This window comes from Spea bombifrons, chromosome 6 (assembly GCF_027358695.1).
Source record: "Spea bombifrons isolate aSpeBom1 chromosome 6, aSpeBom1.2.pri, whole genome shotgun sequence".
Taxonomy (NCBI): Eukaryota; Metazoa; Chordata; class Amphibia; order Anura; family Pelobatidae; genus Spea; species Spea bombifrons.
Window position 1 is genome coordinate 22,023,805 of NC_071092.1, and position 12,045 is coordinate 22,035,849.

General features: G+C 38.2%; 1 protein-coding gene across 1 annotated transcript in view; it reads left to right on the forward strand.

Moving 5' to 3' along the window:
* The window catches only part of GRIN2B (glutamate ionotropic receptor NMDA type subunit 2B), a 191,482-nt gene extending 179,666 nt beyond the window's left edge, over positions 1–11,816 (forward strand). The window contains exons 11-14 of the mRNA XM_053469112.1: positions 4,943–5,103; positions 5,437–5,624; positions 6,404–6,642; positions 7,748–11,816. Of these exons, the coding sequence (XP_053325087.1) occupies positions 4,943–5,103; positions 5,437–5,624; positions 6,404–6,642; positions 7,748–9,508 (2,349 nt within the window). The 3' untranslated portion in view covers positions 9,509–11,816. The remainder of the gene's footprint in view (positions 1–4,942; positions 5,104–5,436; positions 5,625–6,403; positions 6,643–7,747) is intronic.
* The last annotated feature ends 229 nt before the right edge of the window (positions 11,817–12,045 follow it).

Sequence of the window (12,045 nt, forward strand, 5' to 3'; positions counted from 1 at the left end):
CATTCAGCAATTTCCAATGAACATATAGAGATAGGTATGTAGACTTTCCTACATACTGATGTGGTTTAATCCAACATCCTGTGACATGTTTTGCATTGATTATGGTAATGAGTACGGGTTAAGATATATTAGAAAAGCTAAAGCCGCCTCCACTCTTCGTGCTCTCCTGAGATTTCACTGCGTATGCACAGAGTCAAAGTGTCAGTTTAATTGTAGCCAGTCAGAATCAGAGCTTTATTCTGACCAATCAACAGATGCTTTTAGCAACTTCATTATGCAGATTGAACTTGCTGGCACTTAACAATAGTTCTGTACAAAGCCTTCATCTGAAGTGCATCTCTAAATTACTAATCAGTATCTGAAAGGCACAGGAAGATTCACAGTTTGCAACTTCAGAACAGATGTTTAACTATTTGAGATCAAATGAAAAAGTGGCATGCAAAATACAGAAATAATTTCTTATTACACGCTCAAGCGTGTAAAAACAGCGTAAATCTAGTCCAGATTATTCAAGTTAGAGCAAATTACTAAAATTAATATGGACACAAAATTGTTCTGTTCTTTGGGGGTATGTTTCTGCATGTAATATACTTTGGGGTTTTTGATCTTTTATTGTATGCTTTAAAATGTGTATAGTTTTGCAGTGGTTAAAAAACACAATTATTTTGTCTTGAGAAATCATCAAATCAATGTATCGAATACTACCCTCACATATTTTGGCAATCTTAAAATTCAAATTTGATTGGAGGCAATCATACCTGGAAATTCAGATCCATAGGGACCCCAACTGTATTCACAATCTCAATTATTCTAAACTGGTGAAGCAGTTAAACAGGATCTTCAGACACAAGTTATATATCACCTGGTTTGGGAGAATATCTGCCACAATTTTATACATCTTTCGAGTAATTCCGGTTATGATCCCAAAGCCTCTAATAGACACCCTACAAAAGAACATATTGAACTTTCTTTCAAATAATAGGAAGCCTAGAATATCTATGGCTATCCTTCAGAGACCCAACAATAAGGGGGACGCTAAACTTTTATCTATACCACAGTCACAGTCCATACTGTCACAGTCACTTGTATGCCATTATTACCATGGCTCCCTGGTGCGGCTAGTTATAAAGAGTGAGGCTATTGTCCCCTAATATATAGCATAAATTATGTGGACACCAAGAAACAAGTGAACATGCCTCTCAAGTGTGTACGCTAGCTCACAATTATCTTTAGCTCTATGGGACAAGCATTCATTTCTCCTGTAATCCCACATTTTTGGGTTATCACTTCAAAACTCTGATCTTAACATCAAATGTTGGGAAAAAGTGGTATCAACCATTTGGGCAACTTAATGGGGGACACACACCTGTATATATATATATATATATATGTATATATTGGTGGACACACTACCAATTTAATCAATGTGACTACATTACGTTTTTACGCATTTTACACTTCTCCAAAGTGTGCTAAAAGTAAAACGGTTTGCTTTAATGTTGGGAAATGAGACTGAATGCAAGGCTAATAAATTGACATACATTGTGGCTTAGGGGACAAATCTAAATATTACTGTAAGCATTGAGAAGCAGTTTATAGCCTTTGGGAATAACAATGGAACAGTTCATTGTTTCTCTCAATTGGAAATTGCTAAAAATGCTTAGATGGTAATTAGTTCCTCAAAAAGTATGAAAAATTTATCCAGATATACCTTTTACCCCCCAGATATCCCACTCTGCCCCCCAGAAATGCCTTATACACCCTATATGCCACTCTGTCTCCCGGATATGCCTTATAACCCCCTATATGCCACTCTGCCCCCCCCCCCGGCTTACCAATGCATCCCTATGCTTTTCCTCCATGCTTCAGGCTTCCTGGTGGGGGCAGCCAGTGGATGTCGTTCGATGTGCATAGACAACCTCTGCTGCCGGTTAGTTCCGCCTGGGCTTCTATGACTGAGCCCTGGAAGGACATGTCACGCCGGAGCTCTGTCATAGAAGCCCTGGTGGAAGTGGCGGCAGCAGTGGAGGTTGTCTGCGCGCATCGCGTTCATTGGCTGCCAGGGAGGAGGATCCAGATCCCCTACAGTGCTGCATCCTCCTCTCTGGCAGCCGGTGAATGTCTGCGCAATGTGCGCAGACAACCTCTGCTGCTGCCGGTATTTCCGCTGGGGCTTCTATGATGGAGCACCGGAAAGTCACGCTGGTGCTCCGTCATAGAAGCCCCCAGAGGAAGTGCCGGCAGCAGCGGAGATTGTCTGTGCGCATCACGCAGATGTCCACCGGCTGCCAGAGAGGAGGATCCGGGTCCCCTGCAGCTATAATATAAATGGGCATTCTCAATGATTAGACACTTCTTATTTTGTGAAGCTCAGCAATATTTTGCCGCACATCACAGATACGTATATTCCATAGTGATGAATGACTAAGGGAATTTGGCCTATATGTTACCTAATATTTATACCCCTCTGAAAAAAGTAATAGTTGAACAATTTCCTGTTACTAGTCAGGTGTACTAAAAATGTTTTAAATATCAATGGGAATATACTTCAAATATATTTTTTTTCATATGAATGTATAGGGGTTCCAATAATTGTGCCGCAAATATATTTTACCTTTTTTTGGATAAACCTGTGTTGTGTTTGTAATTGTTTAATATTCAGTTGTGTATTTTTGTGTTTGTTTTTAAGAAAAGATCGAATGGTTAAGCAATATAGACAATTTTTCACATTATTCTATGCTCATATTCACCAATATTAGTGGAGGGCACTGTATGTATTGCCATTGTACATGATGTGGCTCCCTCATTAACAACTATTGGAAACACAATAAAAAAAATTTTTTAAAAAAACACTTTTATTTTAAACTTAACAGTTATTTTACAAAACAGATGAAACAGACAGTATCTGCCCACATGGGATGCATGCCAGTTTAAGGCTGTTGTGTGGTACCTGTCTTATTGCAAAAATATAGACAGAAATATGTTTAACATCAAAGTTTTTCCACATGAACCAAATTTAACTCTACTTAGTTAAATCAAAATCAAAATTCTGACATAAAATGACATTAGTTACCAGCTTAATTAAATACCAAGGCTCAGGAAGTGTAAGGTATTTAACCATAATTAATCAAATATAAATCAAAACAAGACAGAAGATAAATGTGAATAAAATGTAGGAGAAAAATATAGTTAAAATGATACCATTTATTGGTTGAGAGTTTAATTGCAAGCTTTCAAGACCAAGTTGTTAGGTCCCCTCCTCAGGCATTAATTAATCAAAAAATGTAGAGAACGATAAACATATCTAACTTAATATTTGTTGGTCAATGATTCCCACTATAAATAAGATACCAATTCGATGTATATTATGCCAACATATTGTTTACATTCTGAGTTAAAATAATCAGGCCTGCAAGGAAAATGGCAGACACAGCTTCTGTTTTGTAACAATCACCTATAGATTTGAAGAGTAGGCAAGGGCAATATACGGTAATCTGTAAATGTTATCATTGATAACGATAAGACAGCACCTATACATAAAATATTACAGTAAGGTTATGCAAGATGTATCTTCTGATGTCCTCACAAATATATAGTTTGAGGAGTTTGATAGCATTTGCTTTGCTCTATAGAATAAAAACCTGAATCCATATTCAAAATACAAAGGAGGTAATATGATGTATCTGAATATAAGGTATATTGAACCACCCACACACACTGAGTATATAGATCTATACCTCATATTGCACATTCTTTTGCGCATAAAAATTATATTTTGCTTGGATTTTTGAGCAGTTTACATTTTCTATAGCCCAGGACTTTTAAAATGGGGTTTAAAAGTTACTACCTCACAGGGCGAATGGAAAATAATACATTTATTGCCTGGAACTGGTTCCTTGAACCTATTATTCTTCTCTGCGTGAGCAGAGGATTGTGGGTATGTTATCTTAAATGAAATCCTAATTTAATTTCAGCTGAATTTCATGCTTTGGTGGAAAGCTGCAGTTTGCCTTTTTAATGAATAATGTATTTTTATCCGAGTAATAACCATGGCCTAATTTTAAACAATAGATAGAATCCAAAGCAAACTTGAGACAGCAACCTTTTTTTGTATTTTGTAAAAGTGAAAACAGCCATACAAAGGACATCTGTTCTAAGTATTATGGAATGTTGACTATTCCAGTCAAAATGTGTTACATCTTTATATACGTTCACTACCACCCAGTCAGCGGTCCTCTGTAGAATTAGGAAACCTAAGCAAATTGAGCTTATACACAATTCTCATAGACCTGCCTATCCAATTTTACTGCAACCTATGACCAGCAACCCATCAAATATAAAGTAAACGCAAGAGTGCAACCCAGTTACATTTTATTTTATATAAAAGTAATTATGATGCAACACTCACTATTATTATCCAAAAAAAAAATTATTATTAAATGCAATGCAAAAAGTTGTTTTTTGGGGGGCAGTTCTATATGGAACATGCACGTAAGGGGTTGAAACCTGTGCTGAATAGAATAAAAGAAATATCAAATCTTTTTTTAATATAGATATTCAATGTTGCCACAGTAGACAGAAATCCATGTCAATGGCACAGACAGTTCCCAGGCGTGATAGTAAGATGGTCATCTGAATGTTAAGTTTTCTTATTCGTGAATTACTTTAAACTAACACAGTTTTTTCCGCAGTTTTTAAAACTAATGAAGTATTATTTAATCAGAGATTTTAACTTAAACAGATTACCAATATGCAGTAAGACTACCTATCATTTGGTATAAACTGATTTTACAGCATCACAGAATTGGATGTTTTTAGTGTATTATTTATTTAGCCTAGGTAACAATGCTAAGCAGTCAAACGCAGCATCGGTTTCATGTGTATTATGCAGGTAAAATGTAGAAATCTGTTTCACAGGTGATTTTTTTTCTTCTCGGCTTAGTTTCAGAGACCCAACGACTTCTCCCCAGCATTCCGGTTCGGGACCGTTCCCAATGGCAGCACAGAAAGGAATATCCGTAACAACTACCTCGAGATGCATGCATATATGGTGAAGTTTAACCAGAAATCTGTGCAGGATGCTCTTCTATCTCTAAAAACTGGGTATGGAGGTTATATAAGATGTCAATTATGTCACTTTATGTAACCCAATCATGAGCAATGTTCCCACGATTTATTATTTTAGTTTCGAATTAAGACACAAAACCCCTTCAAGAAAACCCATGCATGCTAGTAAATTCATTTTTAATGTGGTACGCATTCATTTTCACTCTGCTGATGTTACTGTAGTTAATGAAACCTTCCTTTAGACCTGTTTTGTACCAGTGATTAAATCAGATAACACTCCATATCTTGTGGAAATGCAACCACAGGCCCAAGTAATGTTCAGAAGTGGTATACCATGATATTCTATTCTTGTTCTTATTGACAATATAGTAAGTTGGACGCCTTTATCTATGATGCTGCTGTACTCAACTACATGGCTGGTCGAGATGAAGGATGTAAGCTAGTGACTATTGGAAGTGGCAAAGTCTTTGCTTCTACTGGATATGGAATTGCCATTCAGAAGGACTCAGGATGGAAACGACAAATTGATCTGGCAATTCTTCAGCTATTTGGTGATGGTATGTATTTGTCTGTAAATAGTCATCTGAGCAAATTGATTGGCTTGAATGTTCATTTGCCATGGAAGCGGTGTGTGCAAGTAGGTGTTTAGCTTTAATCTTATTGGGCACACTTTTTTAAAACATATTTTGCATGGACATATCTTAAACATTAACATACAGTGACCAAATAGAACATGCTAATTGCGGCTATTATATGTATTCTTTTCCGTTAACCTAACCAAAGTCTCCCTGGGGCAATGTAGTCCCACACATGTGTGCATCCCCACCATGATTCAGATGCTTTGTTTCCAATGAAAGCGACATGGGAATCAGAGGTAGCTATATCTCTTTAACACAAGGGGCCTGAGGTGTTTTTTTAACATGAGAGGGCACAGGGTAAATAAGCAAAGAGATATGTGACATTGGGAACTTTAATTTTTTTGGGTAGTTTGCCTGAAAATTCTAACAAAAATACATCTGGCTTATTCTTCTGTTAAAATTATGGTTATTTGCATACATGAACAGTGCTGGTTTTCAGCAAGGTGATTTCAAGTTGATGACATAATTACTCGTAGGTAAGGTTTACACTAGTGACAAGCCAAGTTATTCACAGAAGAATGATAAGTCTCTATCCCAAAGACACCAGAATGAATGATCAACTGCATCTTTCTGGTCAAAAACATCATGTAGCATTCATGTGGCCTTATCTGCTTCATATCATATTTCTTGATTGATGGAAGCGGTGTGGGTGTTTGAAAACAAATTGTGATAACAAGCTTACTAACCTTTTCCTGTAGGAGAAATGGAGGAGCTGGAAGCTCTCTGGCTAACTGGTATTTGTCACAATGAGAAGAATGAGGTTATGAGTAGCCAACTGGACATCGATAACATGGCGGGGGTCTTCTACATGTTGGGGGCAGCCATGGCTCTGAGTCTGATCACATTCATAATGGAGCACCTCTTCTTCTGGCAGTTTCGGCATTGCTTCATGGGTGTTTGTTCTGGAAAGCCAGGCTTGGTGTTCTCTATTAGCAGGGTGAGTTATGGAACAGTGGCGGCTGATACACATTTGGTACATTTTTGTAAATTGCATTTTAATGACTGTAATTTAAAAATACCATGCCACTTACATATTAACAAAGCCAATATTAAATCAGTTATAAAACAAAAGAACCATATATTTTATTAACCAGATTTGTCATACAGTACGTTATATCAAGATATCCATGACAAATAGTACCTTGTGGGAATACAACTGAAAGTAACAGCAGGTCTTTAGTGTGCTTCTCAGAGCACGAGGAACTTGAAGAGACATCAGTTTTTTTTAGTTAATGAATAATTAAAAAGACAAGACTTTTTCCAATTATTAGCTTGAATTACTAATACCAGACTCACCCATTAATATCAAGTTTGGTAATTTACACATTTTACATAGGTGTTTTGGGGGTTATACATTAAACAGGTTTTAGAATTTAAACCTTTGAGGGAAGGTTTTTTTATGTATACCATTTTGAAAATGTAAAAACTACCGAATCATCAGTAAGAGAATTCTATGGTGTAACTTACAAAGGAAAGAATAGAAAAATGTTTTCTTTTAAATCACATAGCTAACCTGTGAAGTCTTCTGATTTTATAAAGAAACATTTATAGATGCATTTGCAAAATGAGCCCAACTGAGAGGCATTGTTACAATGGTTTGGTAACAAAAGAAGTTGTAATGTAAAAATATATATTGAAAAGCCTCATTTTAGTACAACATAGCTTCCTGCTGTTTTTACTGTCACGAAGCAAATAAGAAGATGAACAGAGCAGCAGCTACAGCAGAAGATTTAAGGGATCAGACGTGTGTGTTTTTAACTCATAGTTTTACACTAATTAAGAATAGCTTTGCTTTAGACATAAAATATTTACACATACATGTATGTATTTACATGTAGGAACTTAAGCTAAGGATTAGCACTTTGCTCTCAGGTACAGAGACCTGGGGATTTCAGGATTTGCCTGGAGTCTCCAGTTCTCCAGGCTGTGGGGTTGCCAGCTCTCTAGGCACACCCAGCCCTATTCCCTGCCCTTCACTAAGCCACTTTGTTATCCTACAAATTAATAGTATCAGACTTTGATTTTCTTCTAATTTATTTTAGGGTATCTACAGTTGTATACATGGTGTTGCCATAGAAGATCGGCAGTCAGCCATGAATTCCCCTTCAGCAACAATGAACAATACACACTCCAATATACTGCGTCTACTCCGCACTGCCAAGAACATGGCCAACCTGTCTGGAGTAAATGGCTCCCCGCAGAGCGCCCTGGATTTTATCCGACGGGAATCCTCAGTATATGATATCTCTGAGCATAGGCGAAGCTTCACTCACTCTGACTGCAAGTCCTTCCAACCAGAGGAGAATCTATTTAGTGACTACATCTCTGAAGTGGAGAGGACCTTTGGTAATCTTCAGCTGAAAGACAGCAATGTATACCAAGACCATTTCCACCATCATAGACCACACAGTATAGGGAGCAATAGCTCTATTGATGGGTTATATGACTGTGATAATGCACCTTTCACTACACAGCCCAGATCTCTTTCAAAAAAACCTCTAGACATAGGTTTGCCAACAAAACACTCAACAACCCAAATAGGTGACCTATATGGTAAATTTTCCTTTAAAAGTGACCGTTATGGTGCCCCTGATGATTTAATAAGGTCTGATGTTTCTGACATTTCTACACATACTGTCACCTATGGCAACATTGAAGGCAATGCAAAGCGCAGGAAACAATATAAAGATAGTCTGAAAAAGAGGCCAGCATCTGCCAAATCCAGAAGGGAATTTGATGAGATTGAACTAGCTTACCGCAGACGTCCAAGGTCACCTGATCATAAACGCTACTTTCGGGACAAAGAGGGACTGCGAGATTTTTATCTGGACCAGTTCAGGACCAAGGAAAACAACCCTCATTGGGAGCATGTGGACCTAACAGACATCTATAAAGAAAGAGGGGATGATTTTAAGCATGAAAGTTCATGTTCAAACAGGCAACATCAGAAGCATGCACCTGAGTTTGCGCAAAATGAGCGTAAACACGGCACTGGAGGGAACGCGTGGGAGAAAAATATGAGTAACTTGGAATGGGAGGATAGAGCCGGCACCAACTTCTGTCGCAATTGCCCTTCCAAGATGCACAACTATTCAGCCCAAAATACCAATCGTCCTGCTTGTATCCGTTGTGAAGTCTGCAAAAAAGCAGGAAACCTTTATGACATCAGTGAGGACAACTCTCTGCAGGATTTGGATGCTCGACCAATTGCAACCTCCAACTCCAAGTATCCACAGAGCCCATCCAATGGCAAAGCTCAGAAACGAAACAGAAGCAAACTCCATCGCCAGCATTCCTATGACACATTTGTGGACCTTCAGAAAGAAGATGTGACCTTAGCTCCCCGCAGTGTCAGCCTGAAAGATAAGGAGCGCTTCTTGGATGGTAGCCCTTATGCCCACATGTTTGAAATGCCCAATGAGACCTCCTTTGCCAACAAGTCCCATGGTTCAACTCACAATCCTGGGGGTTATATGCTCAGCCGTTCCCTGTACCCAGACCGAGTCACTCAAAACCCATTTATTCCCACATTTGGGGATGACCAATGTCTGCTTCATGGGAGCAAGCCCTACTATTTTAGGCAGCCTGCAATTGGTGGCTTGAAGGGAAGGTCGGACTTCCGAGCATCTGGTAAATCACTCACTGCCCTACATGCAGGTCCCACAGGCCGTTTCCAAAAAGACATTTGTATAGGAAACCAACCCAATGCCTGCGTTTCAAACAATAAGAACCCCAGATCTTTCAACAACTCTACCAATGGCCATGTGTATGAGAAGTTGTCCAGCATTGAATCTGATGTCTGAAAGGGGGAGGTGGGCTGGGACCTAAATCCTCCCCTTCCCAATTCCCAAATTTTATTCCCTTACAGTGAAGCAGGACAGATGTGTTCCTGAGTGCTGTTGGAGCAGAATATATGAGATGCAGCCTTTTTATTCTCATCATCTTTCTTCTCTTCCTGGGGCCATCTCGTCCTTCTAACCACGTGGAGTTCATATCCCAGCCTGCTGAAACACCGAGCTGACATCAGACGAGGGGGGATTCTTTGATTTCATTTACTAAAGACATGGCTTGAGCGCTGTAAGGGAGAAAGGAAAGAATGGGTAAAGACATTCTAAAGAGTTTTCTTCCAACACGATATGAAGAGCTGGAAGAACACATAGTGCCAGGGGATCAGAAGCAGAGCATAAAGTTTCAGATGTGGTTAAGATAAATAGGGTACAGCTTACATTGTAGAAAGCTTCCATGAAACCGTCTAATTTGTTATAGAAGTGGAGACTAGGTAGCTTTTATAGACAAGCCTAGGAATATTTATTATGGGAGAAGAAAAAATGACTGGGAACTGCCCACTGTGAATGCTGACGTATGTCTGTGTGGAGAATGTTTAAAACATAGGTTTTAAGAATTCTATGACTACAAGTAAGACCTCCATTTGTCCATCCACCAAAACACCTTAACTGTTTTCTTTTATCTGCATACAGTTAATTTTGATTTAGGTAGACCAAACATAAATCTTGCTGCCATAACTACCCATTAGCTAAATGGAAAGTGATAACACGTAAAGCCTGAAAGTCACAAGAGTCATCTTATATGATCTTTGTTTTTTTTTACCAAAAAATATTATGTACTTTAAGGACGAAAACTAATTCTGCTGATAGCTCAGGAACATCTTTATAATTTTTCAGGTCAGTATCAAAACTTCAGCCCATAATTAATTTGCAAACCATATTGATATAGAATAGCTCCGTATAGTATTAGAAACACTTTTATAACTTTTTATATTTTTTGGGTTTGCAAATTTATTGATTCTGCCATCGAATAATGCTTGTTTTCAGTATTCATAATTGCGGGCATTTTTATTTAAACAGACTGTTTTCAGAAATAGATTCTATAGATATATCAGAACAATGGGATACAAGAAGCATACCTGGATCCAAGGGCTTCCTAGCATGGCACTGTGTTAAGGAACAGATAATACCAGTCTGAGTTAAGGATTTTGGCTGTCCTTCATAGTGAAGGAAATATAACTTGCAATCTTGACGCTAAAGCTGTCATTCATACTATTTAGTTTAAACTAAAACTACACTTTTAACTGTAGGTAGATGTTCAGAGTCCAGATCTCTATCAGGGGAAAACCCAAAACAAACCACCTTTCAAATTTATGAGGCAGATTGATAGACTGTTTGGTAGCATACTTAAGATGAATGCTGTAAAATGCTGATGAATGCTGTGAATGCAAGAGTAAAATTTGAAGGAAAAACATTGCAGAAAAATGTTTGATGATATTGCACAGATGTTATTGGTACTCTGAGGGCTAATTTTCATATGGGCTTCACTTTGGTTATACAGATGAAACCTGTAATATATTTTTCACATATCTATTTGTATTCATGTATATATCAGCATATTAACATCTTACAAGAATATTGGATGGACATCAGAATAATTGCTTTGTATGTGGCGAGAGTACTGAAAATGGTGTGGCTGAGTGTGGTGAAGTCAGATGATTGAGGGCAGTATCCTAGCACAAGAGCTAAGACCATAAGGGCATTAATATTCAATTCTCCAAGATGACACATGGTTTTAGATACAGAAACACAGGAAGCGTTAACATAGCCTCCAGTTAGTCCTTCCATCACGTTGAATGTGAGGGGAGATAAATAAAGGTGCCCATTCGGTCATCAGAAACACAGGACGGGACCACACACCGCCCACTGTTAATTTATTTAGCTTTGTAAATATGTGGTTGAGACTTTTTTTTAAGAATAGACTTTTCAATGAATTCGTACTGACACAGAGGGAGAAAGTCATGTGTCCTGCCCCGAGACACCTGTTCCTAGAGGTTTCAAGGCTCTGTATCCCTGTGCCATTTCCATGAGTCATTTGATCTTAGTTGCCTAGGATCCCTGGCTCTGGCTTTTTTTTTTTTTCTTCATGTGCCAATTGACAGAGCTCAGTCCTGGAGGTGAGATGCTCTTCTTTGTGCCAAATCCTTGAGTCGCCAGATGCCAGGCTCTGACTAATTTGTGCCAAAATACTGAAGCCACCTTAGAAATGAAAGACTCCAGTTAACTGACACCCTCATAGAATAGCCTGCAATTTGAAGCCATCCAAGAGTAACGTGAAACTGCCACTATCTCTGTGCCAATTTATACGTGACCAACAGTTCACAAGTTAACAAATTACTGGTGAAACTTTACCATCATGTGAATTCTTTATCAAGGTTAAACTCTCAGAATATTGTTAAATACTACTTTTTGCTCCTGGCTAATTTACACTTCAGAGTAAATGTATCAAGCTATATATTAAGATCAATGTGCTAACTCCCCCCCTGCTTTTGGCA